Source organism: Sipha flava, unplaced genomic scaffold (genome assembly GCF_003268045.1).
Source record: "Sipha flava isolate LNK unplaced genomic scaffold, YSA_version1 257_pilon_pilon, whole genome shotgun sequence".
NCBI lineage: Eukaryota > Metazoa > Arthropoda > Insecta > Hemiptera > Aphididae > Sipha > Sipha flava.
The window spans coordinates 640,605-667,269 of NW_020272911.1; the positions used below are offsets into that span (position 1 = coordinate 640,605).

The 26,665-nt window shown below is 27.0% G+C and overlaps 2 protein-coding genes across 2 annotated transcripts in view; one reads left to right on the forward strand and one right to left on the reverse strand.

Annotated features, from left to right (window-relative positions):
* LOC112684743 (cGMP-dependent protein kinase, isozyme 2 forms cD4/T1/T3A/T3B) overlaps positions 1–26,665 on the reverse strand; it is a 173,409-nt gene that overhangs the window by 123,487 nt on the left and 23,257 nt on the right. The window contains exon 2 of the mRNA XM_025556395.1: positions 11,458–11,589. Within this exon, the coding sequence (XP_025412180.1) occupies positions 11,458–11,569 (112 nt within the window). The 5' untranslated portion in view covers positions 11,570–11,589. The remainder of the gene's footprint in view (positions 1–11,457; positions 11,590–26,665) is intronic.
* LOC112684744 (dorsal root ganglia homeobox protein) overlaps positions 15,588–26,665 on the forward strand; it is a 35,700-nt gene continuing 24,622 nt past the window's right edge. Inside the window, exons 1-4 of the mRNA XM_025556398.1 lie at positions 15,588–16,114; positions 21,013–21,120; positions 24,549–24,640; positions 25,531–25,632. Of these exons, the coding sequence (XP_025412183.1) occupies positions 21,027–21,120; positions 24,549–24,640; positions 25,531–25,632 (288 nt within the window). The 5' untranslated portion in view covers positions 15,588–16,114; positions 21,013–21,026. The remainder of the gene's footprint in view (positions 16,115–21,012; positions 21,121–24,548; positions 24,641–25,530; positions 25,633–26,665) is intronic.

Here is a 26,665-nt window from a genome sequence, read left to right on the forward strand (position 1 = left end):
TCCTAGCCTTTACCAACATCCTACCCGGCACCTTCGTCGTCCCCATATAACGTCGTTACGTGTTTTTGGCTTTGCTTAAGCCGCCGTGATGACAACATAATCGGGTTTGTTCTTGGACAGCCACCACTTCCCCATCATCAGTTAATATAAATCTGACAGAGAGTGGTGCACACGTGAGACATTCCCTGCGAATAGGGAGTGACGGAGTGGCCAGACCATCGACTCCTGACGCTCACGAACCAATCCAATTAGTAACGATAAAACTTCGGTCGAGTCGAAATAATCATTTTCTGGATTTAAACATTGCCATCGCCGATCAGCCTAAAGTATATCATTACAGATTTTCGGTGACATGTCATGTACAGTAGATATTAGCCTATGCGGCTTATATACGATAAAATTAAAAACGTACTTAACAGTTAGAGCATGTTTTCTTGGCACCTTGTAAAAAAACTCGAAATTATTTATATATCAAGAGTTGGAGCATACCTTGGGGAGGAGTTAACGAGTTATAACTTCTCTCTCCTCCACCGGTAAAAATATACAATAATTTTAAGACATGTCTATGTTATTACTGTTGAATGGGTTTAAATTGTAATTCTCAAAATTATCATTCCATAAGCTTTTTAAATTTAGTTTAAATTTTGAAGTGCAATTCACTGTAATTATTTAAATTTAATTAACGCAACTTCTATCTCATTTTAAGTTAAGCACATAAGCTACTGAAAATTTAAATTAATTCTAGTAATGGTTCATGCACTTATATAAAATTGTTAATATTAATACGATTATCGTTATTATTTATCAAAATATTAAATTGATTCTATAAGTACAAAGTAGTTTATGAATATGTAATATTGCATTGAAATTGCCTATATTCTTTTAAGATAATAATATAAAAGTATTAATTTTTAATTTGTACAGCCCAAAATTGAAATAATCATTTTGTTTTGATTTCTAACAAACACAATTATGGAAACACAAAGAAGATATTTACTCTTAAATTAGGACATATTTTACATATTTAAAAATTAAAATGGAAAGAGAAATAACACAAACAGAAATTGTAATCAAAAACATGTCATATTAAAAACATATGAAATATTTAAATCTTAGATATATGGATGTACGCATAATTTTCTACCTAAAACTCATTACCTTAACGTATTTTAAAATATATTTAATTTCATCATTACTTCCATAAGCATATAAATATTTAATACATTTACTTCATTAAATTGATTCTAATTAAGTTTTGTGAGAATAAAATAGTCATTGATATTAAAATTATATTGAAAACTGCAATAAAAATATTATAATGATATAAACATTAATGTTTAATTTGGGTTGTATCTATAGTATGTATAAGTCAAATGGTGAAATAGTAATAGTATTCTTTAAAAATTAGTTTGACTAAATGTTATTTTTACGTTACTTTATATGTTAAATACCTAATTACTCGTATGTGCTTAAGAATTATTTTATAGTTAAATATTTTTTATACAAAATTAAATTTAAAATTGAAAGATACATTTATGAAATATCCAACTATGTATTAAGAAATTGGTAACAGTGCTTTTAAAATATAACTTTTAATCATAAGAATAAAAATAATAACTTTTAAATAATTCAATTTAATGAAAAACTTATATATTTTAATAAATGTAATAAATTTAGTAAATTGAAAACAAAAAATATAAATGTTGATCCATATCAAATAAACTAAATTAATTTTGTGAGGATTAACCAAATTACAGATAGAACATTTTTAATTAAACAAATATGGTAGTTGACGGAGAAAATCTGTTTATGGCTTTTCTATTTGTAAATTTATTTTTGTGATTTTTTAATTCAAATTATTTTTACCTATATAATTTACCTGTATAAATGTAATTTTATAAAATACATCGAAGTACCTCTCATTGTTTCTGAATCATGTACTTTCATTGGGTAAAACTTTATAAAAGTTAGAAGTATTATAAATAGAAAAAAATTAATAAAATGTTTTAACAATACCTAGTATGTTACGCCGTGTCTTCGAGGAATCGTAAGAATGTGAGACAATAAAAACTCATTTATATATATAAAGATATATATTCTGTAGTCATAATTCTGTAAAATACTTCCAATTATGATATATTTAAATGTTATAATATGTGAACATACTATATTATTTTATTTTAAATTTAAACTTAACATTAAACTGTACTAAGTTTGTAGTCATTTTGTTCAAACTTCTCTATCACAGAGGACGTACACGTACATAATGATTTTGTATGTATCTATAAAATATTATGTATTATAATAATTAATAATTATAGTTTTACAAGAGATCAAAGGGATTGCATACTGTTAGTTATTACAATTATAAAACGCACAATTTTATCATATCTATATCGTATATATCCATAAAATTAATATTGAAGACCATTAAATTAAAAATAATAGATTATTTTTCTAATAACAAATCACGATTTTGATGTTTCACGTTTTTATTTTATAAGTTCATAATGGGTACACAATTTTTAAATGTATTAATAATAATAATAAGTAATTATTTTGTTTGTATTCTTATTAATTTTAAGTACTTTAGTTATAACGCTAACCTACATTGTTTATTTTAACCTAAACTGTACTATTGGGATCTTGCTCGTTTTATTCATTTGAATTAAATAATTAATATTATTACTATACATATTAGTAAATGTATGCAATAAAATAAATTTTTTATCACAATATAGAAAAATAATATTGTTTCGAAAATATTATAGAAGGTTTTTCTTAACCATTTTAAACGTTAACTTAAAATGAACATTAATTATAATTTGTGTAAAGTAAATTCAGTAAATGCTGAACAGTCAATATGTAGATTAAACAATAAAAGATCTTAAAAAAAAAAAAATATTCTAATTCATGGTTTGAAAAGGAAAGAGTGGAGAAAAAAAGTAAAAAACGAATAATTGTCCTCAAATATGCTTCATTGCTTAACTTGAAATTCCAATGTTTTAATTGACGACTTAACATCGATAATCCAGGGATCCAACTATGATCTAAGTATCTAAGTATCGATATTAAAAATAAAGTAGAACTATAATATATAGAAAAAAATCAGAATTTTAAAAACACTGAACTGGAAAAACAAACACCGAGATCAACCTCAAAAATGTCATCTAAATTAAAAATTTAAATTATATTTATAAATGAAGTTATCAGTGATTATTATTCTAGTAAATTTTTTTTCCGGGGAGGGCGCGTTTTCGACAATTTGCCAGGAGCACCACTTAATATCAATACTATGCGTATTATTTAATTTGATATCTATAAGGATCTATACAAACATTATATTATTTTAATACTTCAATTATATTTTTTTTCATAAAAAATTTTGATTTTAATTTAAATATTATATAATTCATGATTTGAACACTATGTAGTTGTTTCCTATTTAGTCACTCGGTCGTTTTATTGACTAAGTGTTTATCGATTACATCGTGTTTGACAAGAAACAACTTGAATATTATTGCAGTGTTTGGTCGTATCACATACCTTACTAGCTTACTCCATTAAATTGGCGTTTGAACAAGCGTCTCCCTTTGTGCCTGTCTCATTACCCGCATCAGTGGTTCAGTATGTAGTTTTATGATGGAAATACATAAGCGGTTCAAATATTTACTTAACGCGACCAAACGTCGCAAACAAAACCGTTGGATTTATTTTTATTATCATTATTTTTTTTTAAATTTTTTTATTCGGAAATTCTCTCATATACGCGGGATGAGGGGGTAAATTACGTATTTATGTTTGCTACTGTTACTTATACTGCAGTAGCGACAGATGGCTGGCGGCGACCCGTCCGAATAATTATTGTCAACAACCCGGCGGGTAGAGGGTCGTTAAGGCTGTAATGAATAAAGACGTGTATGTAACAATAATAATAGCGGTAATAATAATGTAATGCATAATCGTAAAAAGGGGTTAAAAATTCGATCAGCTACAACGTTATCGAAATCGAGGGATGTCTGTGGTTGTGTAATGAAGTTGTCCTTACAAAGGGGATGTGTGAGAGATCACATCGTATCATTGGGTATCTGTGTAATAGTATCATCGGATTTCACCAATCAATGTACCTAACTTGATCGAAAGTGGAAATATTTGTTCTATGATTGTTAATAATTATAGTGATTTTACGATTTTAAATAATTTTTTGTTCCCGAATTTTTTGTCATGGTTGGTTAATATTTTTAAATGTTAGTAAACTTATCAAAAATAAGATATTATAAATATTATTAAATAAAATAATAATGAAAATGTGTTTCACATTTAATTTGCATAAATATTTTAAACTGGTATTCATTTTTTTTTTCAAAATATTTAGAAAATGTTTGGTATTTCAGTGAATTAATTACATTTTGCATATAAACGATTTAATTGTACGCCTCTAATCTAACTGATATGATTTAATTCGGGTTGGGCAGTAGAATAACTTTTTATAAATTAAATATCCTAAATAAATATACTAATTTAACATCAAGTTATTTATTGATATTTAAAGCATATGAAAGCGTACGTAAAATTTTAAAAATATAAATGTTAGTTAATGTTGTAAATTTAATAATAATTTATTTTAATGATTATGAAAAAAGTTCAATTTTGGATCTGTAAAATCTATATTTATCATAATTTAAATTGCATATTATGACGAGTACATACTTTAAGGATAATTGCTGATTTATAACTTTACTAGATGCTATTATGTTCAAACATCAACTCATATATAAAATCTCTAAGTACTTTAAATGACATATTGCACTTTATTTAATGGAAAATGTATCTATTTACCATAATAATGAATTTTTAACGATAAAAACATGCTCAACCCTTTGTTCAAAATATTTTATTAAAAATAGTAACTTAAGAAAATGTATTGAATTACTATGAACTTCGCTAAATAATTTGTTTAATAATATGGATTAAAATATGTTGTCTCATTTTCATGTGACCGAAATTTTTAATTTGATAATTAAATAAATTATATTATATTATTATATTAATTAATATTATTAATATTATTAAGATATAATTATTATATTTTCATATTTGAAATTTGTTAAAAAAATTATTTATCAAGAAGTTCAATAAAAACAAAAATTAAGGACATTTGTGTAGACAATAAAAAATGTATGTTTTACTTCAATTATTGTTCTTTATAATATTTGCATAGTATACTCGTATGAACTATATTATATTGGACCTAAACTAAAAAATATAAATTCCTTTATAAATCAATCTTTTTGCTGCCTTCAAAATAGTAGGTGTTTTATTACAATAAATGTGGAAATAGGATTAGTTTCGAGGGTCCCGTATAGTGTAATACAAAACGCACTAAAAAGCACTAAAAATAATATATTACTGTACAAAGAATGTGGTTTCCGTGTGGTAAAAGACCTTTAAAACATCTTCTTTGTATTTGGTAACTTCCTCGTGAAAACCCATTTTCCCAACACGATAGTATTTCAAAGTACCACCAAAAACAATGTCATCAAACTGCTGTGACACTTGTTTTCGGACCATAAAATCCCAAAGTGTTTTTTTCTTATTTAAGGGATAGCAAGCGCGTGTGCGATGTGTAAAACGATCTAGGCAATCGCCATTATGTTGGTCACCCTTGGGGGGATTTCATACATGACGCGTGTACATGATTTATTTATGATTTCTTCTTGGAAAGATTATAAAATAAAAAATATATGTAAAAGGTCCATGGTGAAACTTGATACTTGAATTTAAGTCAACCGTGTATGAAGTGCTTTTGAATTTGGTAATTCTTGCAAGTTCCGGATATAATACATTCGAGTCATTTAAAATAATCGTTTAGTAATAAATCTGAAAAGTTGATTTTCTTCAGTTCAATAGAAGAGTAAATTTGGGGGGGAAGACAAGTATGTGAAGTAGTTAAGCCGTATAAATGTATAAATACTTTATAAAATACGAACATTTATGAGATAAATGAAACAAAATATATCAATCAGTGGATAAAAATACACAAAATACATTAGATGATAATTTCTCATTATATATGCATGTATCTAATTTATTTGGTGGGTAAGTGCACTTTATATCAGTAATTCCAAAGGGTATAATCACATACATAATCTATCCTCAATAATACCATAGCTTTATATAAAGTATTAATAAATTGAATAATGACAATACTATTAGAGATGACATTTTTTTTAGCTAATCTAAGTTTAAAATTTAAATTATACTTCTAACGTTATAATGTAATGTACGATTATATTTTACCGCCAATATTATGTTTAAATATATTTAATATATTTCTCATTTCTTATTTTTCAATTTTAGTACAAATACTTATTTTTATAACTTCATTGTTTTTAAAATTATAGATTTTTTTTCCTTTTACAACGAATATTTGTACTTTTACCTGAGTAAAAATATAGACACATAATACAAACAAAAATAGAAAACAGAATAATTGATTATTAGCGAAAATATAATTTATGTTTTATAAATGAAAAGCTATGTTCTTTAGTGATCTGTCACATGGATAAGTGTGTAAATTATTAACACAATTTTTATGAATTCATCTTTCAACAATTAAAATAAAATGTTATTAATAGACAGCAACAGTATATAAACAATGACAATATAAAAATGGATGTCATTAAAATTAAACAACAGAGTGTCCTTCTAATAATTTTGATTGTTCGGTCAGTCATTTATCGACTGCATATAGACTCTACATGCTTATAACATCTTGAACATTGAATTTATAATTAGAACGCACCTTTTGTATTTTGTTAATTGTATTCTATTGTTTGCATTGAATCTTTTTGTTTTATATGGAAACTTGTTGTGTTTACCTTGTTGTAGTATAATTGGTCGGAACTTCAGTTTGTTGATTAACCGTTAAATATTTCATCTTTACAATGGTCGAGATTTAATCCATAACATTCGCTATTAATCCGTTATACAAAATATATACAGCGTAATATTTTTAATAATAAGTATTTATGACCTCAATCAATTTATGTATATTTTTGTATCATTAATTTTCATTATATATTATTAAAGAGGAAGATATACTGAGGACAATCTGTAAAGTATAAATGCTCAACTAATTTAGTAGCTATCTAGATAATATTTAGAAATTCAATGAACAAAAAATTATCATCAATACATTTGTTTTGTGTGTAATAATTATATGTTGATAGTGATAATTTAAAATGTATTTAATATAACAATTACCACATATGCCTATTACCTCCGTGTCGTCCGGTATATTTGATAATTTTATTAAATACATATAACCAGTGGCGCACACAGGATTTTTTTTCCGGGGAGGAGGGTCAAGGAAAAAATATGACACATTTTACAATTAACAAATATATGCAAATCCTTAATATATTTTGACTTAATTAATAGCATTGATAATAGAATAGACTATTCTATAATCAATGATACTTGGTATTCAATACTAGCTCTTCATATTTCAAACTTGTAAAATTTGTAAATTTTAACCTAGACATCAGAAAAAATTTCGGGGGGGGGGGTTTACAACTCCTTAACCCCCCCCTCTGTGCACCACTGCATACAACGAATATATGTTCAAGTGCTTAGCGAAAAGAAACATGTTGCTGACACTTAATTTTTAGCATTTACTACTGTATAGATTAATAAGTAATAAATTATTTTATATTGACACGGGATCTTATACAGACTGATTATCATAGACTGAACAGTAAATCAAATTAATGTTGGGTTATCATTACAATAAAAAAAAAAAACCCCATAATAATAATTTTATATTTTTATAATGAGGGAATTTTTATTTACCGAACAACCCAGTTTTATAAAACACTTCGGGGTATTTGTTTTTACTTCAATATTTCATGTAGAGACAATCATTTTCCTGCTATATTCGTAGTTGATTGAATATTGTAAACCATACATACGCCTGTTCTACGAAGAGAAGAAGGCGAAGTTTATTACCACTTGGAATTGGCTGTATTCGCCTTGAGATATTACTTTTTGATTCTAGAAAATGTTATATACTCTATATTTGTATGAGCGTATATTGTTTATATATAGTAATCGTACTTATCGATAAACAATTCGGAGAATTCGTTCTGTAAAACGAAGGAAATCATTTCAGAGCTTGGGAGTTTTTTTTTATTATACGTATAAGTGGGATATAAAGGTTTTCAGGTATAGTTAAGGGAGCCGAATGTACGTGACTCTTATAACGGTCGTCTGGAAATCTTTTCCAATAAATTTCTAAGTAGACCTTTTCAATTTTATACGAATACATACTAGTAAATTGAAATATAATCGCGTATATGTATAATCATTAGAAAACCATTTCATTCTTATAGTTACTACCCTTGAGGAAGTAATATTTTGATGTGATGTATTCCAATATTTCTATATATAAGGATATAATGTTATTACTGGAGGTCAGTATTTGGTAGATAGGTACTTGGAAGATAATATTATATGAGTAAAAAAAAAATGAGAATGAGACGTCTATAAATCAGTTGTTTTTGTTGAATACATTTTTTTTTTTTTTTTTATGAATGAGAGTTATCAAAAATGTGTAATATTTAAAAAAAAAATGAATTTGTACTAAAACACATTTTATAAGTTTAAACCATAAGATGTGTTTTAAATAATCTTATTTTATTTATTATTTAGCTAATTGAATTTTATTATCCATTTTCTATATTTTTACATTTTTATTAAGCCTTAAATGCCTCACATACATCACAAATAATTATGTATTTTTTATTTGATATAATGCTGCTTTTTAAATTATACATATAATTAAGTCTTGTTTTCAATAAATTTAAATACTGGAAAAGCTTATGATTTGACGAGTTATGCATTAAGAGTACCAACATTTTTTATCCGATTATTGATTAGTAATAGTAAAATGCACATTACTTCTAGAATTATTTACCTAATTTTTATCATTTACATTTAGAACGATCTAATTTTTTGAAATTAATCAGTACGATCAAGTGGTATGATAATCAATTTTTTATTCCAAAAAACATATATGGTTAAGACTGTAGGTAATGCATGTACCTATATGTAGCATATTTGACATTAAAGTTGATTTTAGTATTTGCATATGGAAAATAGTTTATATTCAGTGTGTTGGGATTATCTAGATAATTTATCTTGATAAATTTTTAAATTATCTTTATCTTATCTAAATAAATATAAATAAACTGTTGACAACTATCTTAAGAAATTATCTTAGATAAACAATTTACGTATCTAGATATTTAGATAAATTATTCGAGGACATACTTTTTGGTTTTAATTAAATTAATTAAAATTGAATTTTTAAAATTTTTATTCGTTATTATTTAATATTAATATATTGCTAATGGTGTAAAAATATTACTATCGGCTAATTTAACAATAATGATGGGTTTATCGTTTATTTGTGTTTATTTCAGTATTATTATCTGAGTACTATTAATAAATATCATAAATAGGTACCAATTTCACATACATTAACACAGTAACATACGTTACGGTTGTATTGATTGGTGACAGGCGACAGCACTCTTTCCCCCTATCCATCGTGTAATTCTAATGAATGAATGGTTGAGATAAAATAATATTATGTTAAATTATTTAATATATTTTTGTTCATACTACAAACACAGACCAAATTTCTAACGTTTACGAATGTTGTGGCAGCTGGAAGTTTGAAGGTACTTTAAGTTAGTACTCCTTACAATATTATACATTTTAATTTCATTTACATTTATATTTTATTATTCATCCAGATCTCTATGCTCTATTAAAAGGACATTGAATTCTGTGGTTGTGTTGGTTATAAAAATAGAATAGTTAAACATTTATTGCGAAAAATATAAATTTTCATATTATACAATTTATCTTAATTTTATCTAGATAAAATATTTATTCTTTATCTTTATCTTTATCTAGATAAAAATTTAGTTATCTATTCCCAATACTGTTTATATTCATATTTTTTTAATTTATTTGTATATTATAAACTATATATACCGGATGCATTTGTAGATAATTATTCAAATACTGTGAATGCTAGTAATAAATCAATTAAATTAATGTTTATAGAATACAAATTAAGAGAAAATATAATTTTTTCATTTTTACATGAGTTTTACATAAGATGAAAAATAGCCGTAAAATTATTTAGTATTTAACAAATAATATTTTGAGTCATACTATTTTTCAATATTTTTTCCGAGAAATTTTGTCAAAAAAAATGTTGATATCAGCTATACCACCGACAGTGTTATGAATACTCCCTATCTATAAGGTGTTCGTTCATTAAAAGTTGCAACGATATACTATACAAAGCTACAAGTTACGAGAAAACAAATCGTATTACGTCGAACATAGTAGCATCAGTAAATTCGCAGCAGGGAAACCAATTTTCTAGATTGTAAAAAGTTAGTCAGCTTTTGTTGTGTGCTGCGCGGATCTGTTTTCTGCCTGCGCCGCCTCGAGGGGTGATGGTCGCACGACGATATAATGACATTGTCTATCCAATATCTACCGGATGATTGCGACAATGTTTTAATTTACACAACCACACCGGTAAAATTCAATTGGGAAATGTAAATTTTTCAGACGACCGACTTCTGGCACGCATGATTCGATGATATGATATAGGGGATGAACATGGCTGGATATATAAGGGGTTGAGAATAATCTAATTTTCCAAATCATTATTACTTCGGTTTATAAAATAATAAATTGTTGAACCTGAACTATACACACGCATTTATTAGTGAATTAAAGCCTGAAAAAGTATGTAAAATATACAACCAAGTTTCCGAAATTATGTAGAGGCAAGTAAGTATACGGCATTAAGTAAACGCATCCAAAATAATATAGAATTGTACATAACAGTAATATACCTTACTAGACCGTGCGTTTGCAGTGTGGCGAACGTGCGATGAAGATCGTCAATGGACTAAAACAACGATGATAATAAATTGAGTAATTTTGTATTTCCTCTGAGTAAATAATAACATAATATAAACTAATGGTTTGAATAGTCAAGCAATGAACTTACAGTTATCATACAGCTTGTTAATTGCGAAAAATGTCTTTAAGTGATTACATTGATAGGTGTCATATTATTGCTAGTCTAACGCTTACAATTATTTCGAATTAGGCACGAACTTGCTATTTGTCTGAATTATAAATTTAATATTTAATAATAAAGTATATTATTTTGTAAGTTCAACCCTTACGTATATGAAATTAATCCACATACAAATATGACATACGATGTATTTGAATAGACTACACATTGGTTAAAATAATTGAATTACCCTTTTTGAACTTTCGAATTTTACATACATATAGAATTATATAATATATTACAAAAATAATGTAATAATGGTATTAAGTTTAGGTACATACTTAACTGTTCTTCTGAATTTATTCGGAAAGTCCATAGTCCTTTGCCTGGTTGTCGCGTATTACAAATGTCGTTTGATGAATATGTGAAGATCTTAGAGCCCCACTTGAACATGTTGATGAATTATTAAAAACCTAAAATAAATGAATAAATATGAGTGCAATTTTGTATAAAATAATAAAAATGTATACTACGAATAAAATACATTAGTAAAAACATTTGAATTTTCAACTATGAAGGATAATACAATTTAGGTACTAAGGAAATCAAATTATTAGATATTTAATACGCGTTATAATACAATCTACACTTATTATACTTAATATTTATAATATATTACCATCAAATATTTAAATAATTAAAATATTAAATATATTGAACTATATTAGTTCTTCATTTGAAAAATACTGTTTTTTAAATTTGTGCATCACAGATCTACAAACATTTTTATGCTGTATTTGTTTGTTGGTTTAATGTTTCCATACATATTTTTCAAAACGAGTTGCTAAAAATGCATACATGTTAGACACCAATGTATAATTAATTTACTTAATACTCTTAATAGAGCGAACAAAATAATATTTTATAAACTAATGTAAGAATTGAAAACTTATTCGTATCCTTTATTTCTTAAAAAATCCTACGTTTATACATTCCATTTATTGCATAATATAGGTCAGTAAAAAATTTATGTTTTTAATAATGATTTCAATTGTAGTCGTAGTTTTTATAAATACGTAAACAACAATCAATGTGGTCACAATACAAGTTATTTTAATTGGAATACATTCCATTAGTAAAATTACCCATTAAGTAACTTCTTTCTCACTAATTACACAAATTAATTCTAACATCAAAATCAAAGCATAATAGTATATTTAGTATGTTAATTGTATACAATTATTATGTTTATAATTTTAAATCGTATAAAATAACATAAAATGTTCTATATTAATAAATATTAGAAATATAAAAATATTTCAGTAGTTATAATTTACTTACTATTTTAAAAGAAAATTAAATGTAATAAATCGTGAAATTCTCTCATATAATTATTATGATTCATTTTTTAACTAACTTCGGCACATAATTATCAATTACAAAATAACAGTATAATCATTCACACACTTACAGTAAAATTAACAATAACTCTTAGAATCAGAAATAATACTCAATAGCTATTATTCCGATTATAATCATGGTAATGTTATTATTGCTGAGCAAATGAGATACACATTTATTCATTTAGAGTGTATCTCATGTTATATGTTAAACTATAAAATAAAATTGTTATTATATATCAATATGTTATGCTCAAGGTAAACCAATTTATAATATATATCTATAGTCTTACAATTATGAAATAAGTGAATGGTGTCACTGAAATCAACATATAATTATGTAATTAGTTGATAAAGGTATGAATATTAATACTAAAAAAAAAAAAAATTAAATTACAAATATATTAATATACATATTAAGTGATTACTCATCATTTTATCCTTATACGTGTTATTAATATAAAAGATTAATTTAATTTTGTTGGTTAACTTATGATTTTACATTCGATTTAATACCTTATTATTTACATTTTTTAGAAAATACATTTTATTTTTCTTGAAGAATAATGATGAAATTGATTACATTTTTTAATTTGTCATGTTTAATATTATTCATTTTTACTTTCACATTTTCCCCATTTTCTATTATATAAAATACTAAATTTTCAAAGCCCTATTACTGATTGTTATTATGTTTTTAATTAAAATGTTTGAAAAATCATGATGTGTATAATAATTAATGATTGTGTATACAGAGTTAAAAATTACGATTATATTTTATGAGTACTTATCATAAAAAAAAAAATTAATATCAGAAATAAAAATAAATACATTTCAATAATTAAGATAACAAAATAATAAAAATAATAAAAAGTAGGTACCTTAATTTTATAAATATTAAACATATTAAAGATATTTATTCTTAATATTTACATAAATATCCAAATTATATAATAAGCCACGACCACAGGGGAGAGGGTAGGAGTTCAAACTACCCCCGATATATTAGAAAACATTTTATGCAAAAATTACCTAACCTTCAAATTTAGCAGTTAATTCTAAGTTTCTCATGAGACTTACAAATGAAATATATATATATATATATATATATATATATATATATTAAATAATAATTAATAAACCATGCTATTTATAAATATTTTATATTTTTTCAAATACCCTTCCCCTCCCTTGGAATGTTTTCCTGCATTCTCCCCTAGACACTATAGATATTTAATTTACGTTTCTGCTTTTCAAGCTGTATTATAAAAAAAAATATTAAGTTGGTACGGTTGGAAATAAATTGAGTAGGTAGTTTTAAATATTTACGAAATTGATACTATTTAAAATAAATAAATATCACTAACTACACCTACGTAGATGAAGGAAAAAAATATACTAGAAAATTACTGGTATGCATCGTTTTTCTTTTAATGGAGATCATAAATTATATGTATCCATTTTCAAAAATATATTTTTTATAATAAATATGGTGTAATTCAAAGCGGCGAAGAATTTGTTGGTCGTAAAAATTCATGTTTGTCTTAGCATATAAAACATTTTAATATTAAGAAAAAATAAAAGAAGTTTCAATAAAAACCGGTCACGTAATCTCACTAGTTATTTATATACAATACAATAATACCTTAAATATATATAACATATAACATATAACATGGTGTGATGTAACTAGATCAATGGTCTGTGACGTTTGGAGAGGTGATGAAAAATCATAAATCATAATTAATTGCAAATTATACATTCATCGAACATATTTACGTGACCGGAGTTAATTATTTCAAATTATTAATTTACAAATTTTGTATAAACGAGTGTATATATATCGTATGTGTATTATATGTATTTAAATCGATGAGTTTCAGTAATTATTCCGAAATATTGATTATCAAATATAATCACCAAGATGACAGGTGTTACAACTGTGGCGTAAAGTTAGTTCGATGAGTTGTACAAGATTATAGTAAATATTATTAAATATATATACGAGTATATCATAAACGATTGATTCTAAGATGAAGAATTGTGAGAAATCGTGTGTTTTGGCGTAAACAATGATTGTTTAACTTTTCTTCATGTTGCAAGCAACACATGCTCCCAGGAACTGTTGTGTCTAAATTTTTACATCTAATAATATACTGTTTATGTCACAAAATTAGAACACTTATTAATGATACAGGGTCGTGAATTATTTTAAGAAACTATTGTTAATAGCTTTTTTTTTGTATACGTTCGTCTTCTTATAGGTTATTTATAATTTTTCTTTAAGTTTCGTGTACAAATTACAAAACAAAAATTATTTCTACACCAGTGTGTAGTGGTGTAGTAATCGTTCGCATTGTGTTTGTGCACACTTTTCAAAAAAAGCTAAATGGTAAAACAGTTTTCAGATTCGTTTTTTCTTACGGGGCGGAAAACAAATTATCAAGGATCTAACGGCCAGGAATATGCACGGAATTATTGAATGGGGTGTACGCGGTAAGGGATCCGGTGCACATAGGAACTGTAGTTTTCGTAATTTAATTTGCGTACACGATACGGTGAGGGACACCCTGCGCGATATCCACCCATAAACGATCGCGTTGATCGAAAACCATCGGCCGAGTTGTCCGGCGCTACACGTTTTTCGTCGCGTGTCTACGAACAGCCGTTGAGATGTAAAACAATAATAATATTAATAATAACAATGATAACACGAATAACGTTTATAATAATAATACGTCAACGTCGCGGTCGGTGGCCACGGTACCCGGACGAATGGGGTAGGATCGTGCTCGATTGCGAAGATGGAACCACCGTGGTTCGACCATCCACCCGTCGCGCGCGCGAGGGAGGCATAGGTAATTAAAACGCGATGACGACCGTTTTACGTGCAGCGTAGTGCGTGCAGAGGTGACTGCGGACGGGGGTGGCGGTGGATGTACGTGGGCGGGTGCTGCGGTGCCTGCCCGGTGTATCCGTAGAAGGGACCTCCGCCGAGCACCACGCCCACAGGGACGTGCGCGCGGCCTCTCGACATCAACCGGCGACGGGACCGCGGTGTGGCGCACGCTTCCTTATCAGTCCGGACTACAACGGGATCCCGGGCCGCCGCGGACAACGTTGCTCGCTATTGCCAGTCTGCCTACCGCTGCTGTCTCCGTCCCTCTATCACTCTCTCGTCGTCCGTCCGTCTCTCACTTTCTACATCTCTCTCGCTTTCGTTCTCCGTCCTTCGCTATTACATCGTTGCACTTTGGGTTCCCCACGCCGACCACCGAGCTTCAGCAACAGGACTCGTTCCGAACCATCGTTTTGCCGACACGCGTGTCGCTCAACCGCACGGCATACTCTCTACACATTCCAAGAGATACGCGAGATTACAGCAAAAATAAACTGTTCGAATCCCGATTTTTGATATCGTTATAAGTAAAACCTAATAGTTAAAGTCTTCCCCCCTATTTTTAATCCCTTGTCAAGAGGTTTTCTACGTCCACCAACAAGACATCGACTCCGCCAACTGTTGCGACCGCGGACATTTTTAGCTGACATTTCACGGCGGGAAACAATCTTTCAAAAATTAAACCGTTTCTGAGCAAGGGTAAGTCAATGTTTATTCGTGTTCCACGTTTCTATATATACGAAGTATCAATTGAGATAGCATTGAATAGTATTAATGTAAATAGAAAAAGGGGTATTATGAGGTTTTTTTTAGTCTCTCGTAACTATCAAGTTGTATGATTGCCCCTCCACCCCAAGATTTTATACGTCCCGAGAACTAACTAGATATTTTTCGAAAGGCATAAGAAAGAGTTTGATTCGTTAGTGAGTAGTTTATTTTCAACACGAAATCATACAAAACTTGTAAAATTAGAACTTGGTATATAAATACTTTTGAATATTAGTAAAAATTCTTACTGTCTATTTCAGAATGTTATAGATATTAAAAACATATGCAGGGTAAAATGAATTCATTTAAGCCGTAGCTAAAAAGTAATAAAAAAAAAAAAAAATTATATTAGATATAATATGCTCATTCGTTTATATTATAATTGATTAATACTACGTAACTCTACTATAGTACTACGTTATATTCTAGCATTAGAGAAAAAACATGATTGTTTAATTTAATTAGATTAATTTTATTAATTCAGCATTATTCAAATAATCAAATTGTCATTTAGTTTAATTAAACAATTTTAAAAGTCAGCTATTACTATTTATGTTTATAATTTTGTTGTTTGTTTATATATTGTATTATTGCTATATTTACTATAGAAGTGTAATTAAACTAAACAGAAAATAAAGTGAAATAATGTTTATTATAATTAATTTGATTAATTTAAACGCCATATGTCTACATCAACTTAAAGGATTCGTTTTATGACGTTTGAATAATATTATAAATTATATTTTTCTTTTTAATCAACTCATTACATTCAATTAACAATTATTAGGTGTTCTAAGTATGTCTTAAATGTTATTGAATTTTCAAAGAAAGTTTTTATTTAATAGATCTGTACAATATTCATGTTATATGGTAATTTAGTTTGATAAATATCGCTTTTAGTAATATCCTAATTAGATGTTTAAAACTTTAATATCTTGTTAAAATAAATGAATATTCTAAAGTAATTTTAAAGCATTTCACTAAATTTGGTTTAAACTTATTTCGTTACATTTTAATACAATTTGTAACTTGATCTCAATCTCATGTCAGGTATAAATAATTTTTTGCCAATATTTTAAACCACCCCACACATCTATGTACAAACAATTAATCAACAGTTTAAGTGTTTTTAAATATGTAATTATAACTATATTAAGTTTATAATTGAAGCATTCAAATATTAAAGGTTAGCTTTCTTCTAGAAATATTATACACTAAATTTAAAATCACATAAAGTACTATAATTAAATATATCCTATAAGAAAACTGAAAGTGTTTAAAAAAATAATTTTTAATAATATCATTTTATATAAATACATGATTAGTATTTAAAAACATCAATTGTTTCGTATTTTTTATAAGTTGTTATGAATTTAGTTGAAAGTTAATATTGCTCAGTTTTATTTATAATTTTTATAGTAATAACTATTAATATACAAAATATTCATTCATCAGAAAAAAGTGATCTACAAGGCGTACTTACATAGTTCTTATTATATTATTAGATTTTATATATACCGTAAGAATATAATGATAAATCAATGTTTAAAAATATACTATTCCTGAGTGGTTCAATCGTAAGTCATTATTAATAAGTAATTCAATTAATCACCATTTTATGTAGTTAAATCAAATATCATTCAGAAATTGTATCACTACGCAATATCGTTAAAATGTTGTGCAATCTATAAAATAATAATAATTTAATTTCGAAGAGTTAAAAACAAAGAATCGTTCTTTGACTTCGACAAGAGGTGGTGAGCGACTTGTGCACGGTGGTCACGTAGAGCTCAGTAACAGGCGCTGCGACAAACAGTGTGCGAACGGACGAACATTATACACTGTTATATTGCCATTCAAGTGTATACTCAGGTGTCCTTTATAGTGGTTGACTTCATGAAAGAAATTGAGTGTTAAAACAATGTTTTCTGCGCCCCGTAGAAACGTTCTAGACAACTCGATTATTGTAAGATAAGAAGAACGTGTTTTATATATACTTATTTTTTTTCACTCGTGTAAGAACTCAACTAGACCGTCGTCCATAAATATTTTTGTCCGTTCCAATAACATTTTGATGATTATAATATGTTGCGCATGTTTATATATTTTGTGCGCTTTACTTTGATGATATTCTGTTCGTTAAGAGTGTGAGCATGTAAAAATGTATACAAGTACCGTAAAATTAATTTTCGTGTAGCATTATTTATATAATCAACTTGTTCAAATTAATATTATAAAAAAAACTGATGAATTAGTAATAAAATGAAATATTATATTAATATGAGGCTAATGACATTTTCATCCTCGTGGTTGGATATATAATGTTTGATTATTTTTACTTATTTAAACTATATCTTCAGTGTTTGATTAAAAAGATAAAAATCTTAATAAAATCCATTTTTACGATAAAGCTTTTTTTTATAAATATATAATAATAATATTTTAGTATAAAGCTGATTAATTGTATAACAAGTATAACAGTTTTTTTTTTTAATATTATCATTATAATGAACTTGTACATTCAATGTTTACATCAGCTTTATCATGAATAATTTTAAAATTGAAAAAAAAAAACAGAACTGTTGACACTTAACTTTGTTTTACTAAGGCATACGATTTTTATTAAAATTAATATTGTTTTTCTCAGGAATGTGTATGGATAAATTCAGTTAAATTTTTATACGAAAAGTGAATAATAAAATATTGTTCATATTTGTATTAATTTGTTTGATTGAAACGTATAAAGATACTGTTTATTTGTAATACTGTAATATTGGCATCATATTTTACGTAATAGGCATTGAATTAACATATTTTATTGTGCGGAATTGACGTACAACATTCTCAATTGGCAAATTACATTCTTTCAAAAGACGTATTAGTTGTGCACGTTAAGTACTTTATAGTGACACTCTTTTATTTCACTATATAGTATACCTAATTGTCTTTTTTGTCAGCATTTTAAAACCCGGTCCGTATAATGCACTCCGACTATGCTGTGTTAACCATTATTAATATCGTTGTCCTACTCAGATTCTAATGAACCCATATCAAACATTATTATCACATTATGTTCATTAATTAAACGATTTATTAGAAGATACTTTAAAAATGTAAGTGTTTATAAATTACATCAACCGCGTGTTACTTGATAGAATTCTACTTATGAATTTTTGGTTATGGTAACACCTTCACTGTGCTTATAATTAACGAATTAATATTTATTTACATAAAGAAAACAATAAAAAATTATCTCAGACTGATAAGAGTGCTGCATGCAGAAGAGCTGACAGCACATTGGGAAGCTTGAAAGGAGATAGTGGAAGCATCAATGGGCCTAATTGGTCTATAATAAGTTATCAATAAATAATAATAAATAAAGGAAACGATTCGTATAAGAGATTTTAATGATTTATAATCGCACGCGACCGTATGGAATGCGAAAAGTAAACATGTATACAGTATAGATTCAATTCGGTTATTTTGCATGTGCGTAGGAAGCACCAGTTGATTTTGCAATTGCACGTCGCATCCCAACATCTGCGAAATAGATGTCTTTTAATTAATTTAACGAAGTCGGTTTATGCGCTATGTGTGCACTAATTTAAATGGGCAATAACAACAGGAGGACTGTATATAGTGTGTACCCTTTTAATTTCAATTATGCCCGGGTCGGCTTAAGTATTATAACTTACGGGCTGGAGGTGTTTGCGGGGAGGGTAAAAGCGGAGTTTAGAGGGGAAGGCGTATTGTATTCATAGTAATTGTAATATACGGGTGATGGGTTTCTATTAGGTCCCATATTACAAATAATTAACACTAGCCCTATACGTTGGTTAATTAGTGCATAAGAGAAATTATAACAGACGTATAAATTGGCTAAATTAATTTAAATGGATCTGTCCTAATTAAGCAGAAAACAAATCGACACGCACGTCGAAGTTTTATTAGAATTTGATTTAATGGCAATGAAGGACGATGGCCGCTATGCCGCGGACATGGTGTTGACAATGAATGTTCGCGAAAACCGCAATGGCAGAATACAAAAGTGGTTCGTCTATATATTAATTGATAGAAACCAGTTTACGAACACAATTTAATATAGTATTATAATTTTAAGGCACTGAAAAAATAATGAAAAAACACATCTTGACTAATTACATTGAACAAATTAAATTTATACGATTAGCCAGTCTTAAGTATTTTTCATAGGTAGAATTTCTATAAACAAAACATAAAATTTGACCTATATAATGATGTCAAGATCAAATTTTATCACGTATTGAAGAACAAAACATGAAATAAAGGAGCATTTGTGAATATACGGTCAACCGATATTCAATTAATTTCAATTAGTATTGTGTGATACGATATGAACATTAAAGACTAATATCATATTATTTATTACTTATTAATATAGCTATACAACGATTGAAAATAATAATAGGAGCGTGTATGCATATTATGTATATGTACTTTTCCATTTATATTCTAAATTAATAATATTTTATATTTAGAATAAAATATTGAAATAAATGCACATTTGTCATAGGTTTTTTGTTTTAATTCGACCTATAAGCAATTATTTAATGTTTTATATAAGGTTTATTTATTAATAATGCATATTTCTACAAAAAAATAAAAAAAAAAATAAAATTATCAATCATTCAATTGTAATTATATTATACGATAAATAGTTTCGTGTTTTTTTAGCCGTATAAATGTGTTGAATATTCATTATAACGATGTACTTGTAATAAACATATGTTACTTTGTATAAATTGTTAAGAAATACCAATGAGTAAATTAATTGTTTTCGTGTTTAACAGGAGCAGCTGGCGGAATGTTCTGCTATCATTGCCCAGCGCCCCCATTACATCCTACACCATCAACGCGGATACCATCAATCGACTATCCGTTTTCGTCGTCGCACCCGTGTAAGTATATATGGCATTTAAAATTACGAAGATGTAACATTTTGTAATTATTATTTAAAAATATAAGAATTTCAGGAGAAAAATAAATATCTTAAATCTTAATATCTGCTTTGGCAATACGAATAATAAATGAAACTAACTTTTATGTAATGAGCAATATACAAATAGTATTTACCTATTATATAAAAGTAATATGTAGAATAGTATTAGTACTTCGAAATATTTAGTAGCTAACTACATTAAATACTTTATGTGTATACTTAATTTATATATGTATACTTTATAGTTAAATTAATTTACAAACATTGCATTATTTAAAAGTATTTTATTGTGCTTCGAATAAAAATTTGTTTTCAATAATCTTATTACTATTTAATTATTATTTCTGTGTATCATTTGAATATTTCAGATTTCGATTCTTTATAGTTTTCATTTTGTTTGGTTTCTTCGACCACCGCACTGTAATTTCTGATAAAAAAAGTTTAAATGTTTCACCCTAGTCATCATCAGTTTTATCTTTGATATTTCCTTTTTAATTGCATTTATTACGCTTCTATACCAATAATAGCGAATTTGCTTCATTAAGACAGCGGAAATAAATCAAGCTTTAACATCATAATATTATATAGTGTAAAATTCAATATAATCTTTTTGCTTCTAAAAAATACATTACTGCAGACGCGATCGTACAGCCCGGTAATTTAATTCCGGAAATGAAAATTTTTCCATGAATAATGAGTCTGGATTATCTTCCATTACCGGTATCCTTATGCACGCAATAATAATAACGAGGCTTAATTCTTTGTTTTCAAAGTTTTCTGGGGTTCAAAGATCCGTGACGTGGTTAAAAATTTAAGTTTCAATTTCCGAAAGCTTGTTTTCACGGTGCTTGAGTTTTCGTAAAAGTTCCGCACTATTGTCAGGCGGGTTTTTGTATGCGAATATAAGATGGATAAATAAAAGCTATATTGATAAACTTTGTATTACGTGCACCCCGGAAGAGTTCAACATCGTGGCTGGTAATGTTATAATTCTATTTAAGCCGATTTCCAGAGAGAACGGGTGGTTTTAAAGCCGATTTGTTTGTTCTTAAAAAATATAACTCCCATTTTACAGAGAAAAAATCTCAAAAACCTACAGGGCTTTTAAAATAATATAAAAATGCTCAACGCACGATGAAAAAAAAAAAAATTGAAAACTACGGTAACCCGATAGTATGTGTTCAAGAGTTATTATTTTTATTTTGTCCCTCAGGGACTCCAGGCCGGTCGTTAGCAATGCATAATGGACCGCAGTGCTAGTAATTGGCGCCCATCTGTCTGACGATCGAACAATTTGTATTTAAGTATTGGCCTGTCCGATTCGATTGGTATTTTGTGTGTTCTGAAAGAGTGTAACATGATTAATCAATGATACGTGTTGAGGTCGTATATAAAAAGGGGAAGTTCACTACTGAAGAACGCATTTTATGGAGTATATTATATAATATGAAAAATAAGATTACGGATACAATTCACGAGAGTTTATGTACTTTCAAAAGGGTCAGTAATTAGGGGAATTATACACATTTTGATCGAAACCATGACTAAATATAAAATTGAGCGATTTAATTTTTGTATAGATTTTACGTAAGATAATATTTTTGAACATACTATAAGTGCGTAAATTCCTATCATGAAATATATATTGTATTATTTTTAGTATATTAATACATAATAATAAATGTTACGCATTCTAATAACTTTATTAGTAAAATATATGTTTATATATTTACAGTTTTGTCATAATATATGTAATGTGCATTAAATAACAGTTGTCTATTCAACGAAAATTCGTACTTTTTAAATAAAATATTAAATCAAATAAAAGATAATTTTTAGTAGATTATTTTAAAATAATAAGAAAATTTAATTTTGATTTAAATATTTTATCTTATATTCTTTAACTATATAATGTTGTTAATTAGTAATAAATTATTACATTGTTATAAATAATCATAATTTACCAGTAAGTCTCATACCACGTAATTCGTAATTGATCGCTAATGGCAATAACTGATATGTTTGACCTTTAAATTATAAGTTTTTGTAAATATTTTTGTAATTATTTTTTGTAATAACCGTTTTTAAAGCTCGATCAGATAGTATCTAAAACATCATGGAAATAACAGATATATACTATATGATTATCTATAAGCATCTATACAAGCACCCTTGATAATTCCAATGTTTATTACCTATAAACATCCATTACTTTGCCAAAAAACCATTACAGCTCATTACGCCGGTGCCAGACCGAGCTGTGTATGAATATTTCAAAGGAACAGCTAACGCAAATTTCCATAATGCAATCCTGAAGGAAACCCACTGTTTCCCCCGCTATCCTTGGATCGTAATTAGGTTCATTCCTCCTTAATTAAATTCTGGACAGAATCCGTCCTGAAGTCCCTCGGGACTGCTCGGCCCTGTTCGGCGTCTTGTTCCATGATTCACTTAGGAGTTAAACGTTATTAGGCGACGATAGCTTTTACTGGGATACCATCATTCTAGTCCCTTTTGCAGTTCCTCTCCTCTTAACCCTCCTACTCTAGTTTTGCTTGGGCGGGATGAACCTTTAACTACATTTTCAGTTTTACACCATCAGTCACGTATTTCAAGCAAGGAAGAGTAGATAGGTTCATTGATTTACTACCTAACTAATGTTTTCATCAGTCCTTCCTATTTGTAAATTATAAAAGAGTAAATTGTATCCGATCATTCGTTTCCGCCTTTCGTATAAAGGAATTAGAGTAAATATCGTTAATATTAACAAAAAATATGTAGTTAATAAATTATCTAAGTGAAGCAATAATATAGATACATCTGCTAACTATGAACTATAAATAGATTACATTACAATATACACGAATTTATTTTGTTAATCAAATTCAAAATGCATAACAACATATTAACTAAAAAGATGATCTACCTATGTAATTCATAAAGGAATTTCATGGTAAATTAATGAAACAAATAACATTATTAATATTATTATTGATTTTACCGTATGAATTACTTATTTGAAAATTATTTAGATGATCGTCATGACGTTCACTTTAAAATCATAATCAACTATAATGGTTTTTATTTTTTTTTTCATTTGGTTTAAACTCAATATTATACAAGGTTCTAATCTTGAGAACAAATATTTATAACATTAGCAAAAAATATCAACCAATTGAATTGATGTTTATAATGAAACTACTTATGTTCTAAAAAATTATAGTTTTATTAAATTATAATCATCTAATGATGAATATAATATTGCTGTTTACTTATGTAAACTATTTATCCAAACGACTTTATCGACGATCGTAAAAATTTTATTATTCATTATTGTACATGCTAATATTAATAAATTTAAATTTTATTTATAATTATCTGTTTTAGATACTAGTTATTCATATCACCCTGCGATACATGATGATTCATTTGTTAGACGCAAACAAAGAAGGAATAGAACTACTTTCACTCTACAACAGGTATACATGTTCAAAAATGATTAAATAATTTTAGTATTAGACAACAATTATTACACATAGTACATATAAATTTTATTTTACTCTGTTAACATGTTCAAGTTATTATAAGAATATGAAATCTAAAATAAACGTCTTATTTATAATATAATCAATCATATGTAAGATTTACTAAATTTATAAAATTTTCTATTATGAACTGTGTGAAAAAATCACTTGTTACACTTGGAAAAGATAGAACTTCCCGACAAATCAGTATATCTCATATTAACGTAATAGACAAGGGCCCATCATTCACCCTTCCTCGAAAAATATATATTACAAATCAATATCATAGAAAATATTTTCAACTTTGTATACCAATATAATGTAAGCTATTAATACTAATAATTTTTGAAATTTTATTAATATTTCAAAATAATAATGTATTAATTATGTTCCAAACTACAAAAGTGCCATCCAATGGAATGATAAATTGATAATCAGCTAAGAAATTCATATTGTCACTCCTATTTTACATGAAAAGCAATAAACATTTTCAATATAATAGGTATCGTTCTATGTATTTCACCTAAAATAAACAATTATGGTACATTAAAATATTTGAAAAATTAATGAATAAAATTCATATAAACAAAAATATATAAAATACTTAAAATTAATATTTTTAACTATTGGAAAAATATTACTTTTAATTTAACCTACTCTATTACAAAATTAGGTAAATAGTACTTTATTTAAAGTGAACATATGTTAATTCGCTCCAAGGATTCACTTAGTACGGTTTTTTGCTTATATATTTTTTATTACTTAAGCAAAAAAAAAAACTAGAATAAGTTAATCGATTTGAAAAAAAATATACAGTCAATATAATAATAATTGTTATATTTTAGCTCGAAGAACTGGAAACAGCATTTGCTCAGACTCATTATCCAGATGTATTTACTAGAGAAGATTTAGCAGCTAAAATTCAACTGACTGAAGCTCGTGTTCAGGTATTTTATATTTATTACAAACATTTTAACTATATTATAAGTATAAGTATTTAAAAGTCTAAAACATTTAATACCTATTTAATAAAATCAGTGGTGAAAGGCAACAGAATGATAAAATAAGTTATTTCTACTGAACTCCAACCATAATGAACATAAAAATATTGTATTTTACATCAATCCATAACATATTTAAACTATTCAATATATGTGTTGCATTTTATTTCTCTGTGGCATTTAATTCGATATGAAAGTAAATATCTCTTCGTTTATCTTTCTATTTTTACGCAAACATTGCAAACGACGCCGCCATAATAAGTAAGACGGTTCGGTTGCCTTGGCAACGTGTCGGCTTTGGCCGCCATTGAATACACTTAAGGGGTTAACTTAATAAAATCACTGATGTAATAAATAATATGACGAACTTTTAAACCTTTATTTTTATATAATTATAATTTGCGAAAGAGTACATCAACCTATGCTGAAGGCTAAAAACTTGGCTCTCAATTAAATATTCTCTTTTTCATTATAAACGTGTTGGGTATGTCAGTCACAAATGATCGATGAATAATTCAATTATAGAGTTAATCGTATTTAAACTTTGATACTGAGACTAAATAAAAACAAGACATGTCTCAACGAGGGCTCAATACAAAAAAAAGTTTAAATGAAAAAAGAAAAATTTGAATAATATTGTTAAATCGAAATACATTTATAATTTGATAAATTATTATTTATTATTTTTTTGTTGTTTTTAGTTTTTATGAGATTTATGAAAATACCTTTGCTATATTAACTCGGTTTATTTGACAAAATTAACTTATTAACTCTTTATTTATCACGAAAATTGATTTATCAAACGAATTCAATATATTAGCATAAGATCGAACATCTATTTCTATACTATCTATACTTGATATGTTCATCTTAGTAGAGCTATTTCATGTATATATAATGAAATAATACATTACACCGCTCCAAATTACACACATGCACAAATTCCATATTAAAATAATTTTGGAAACGTACGTATCTA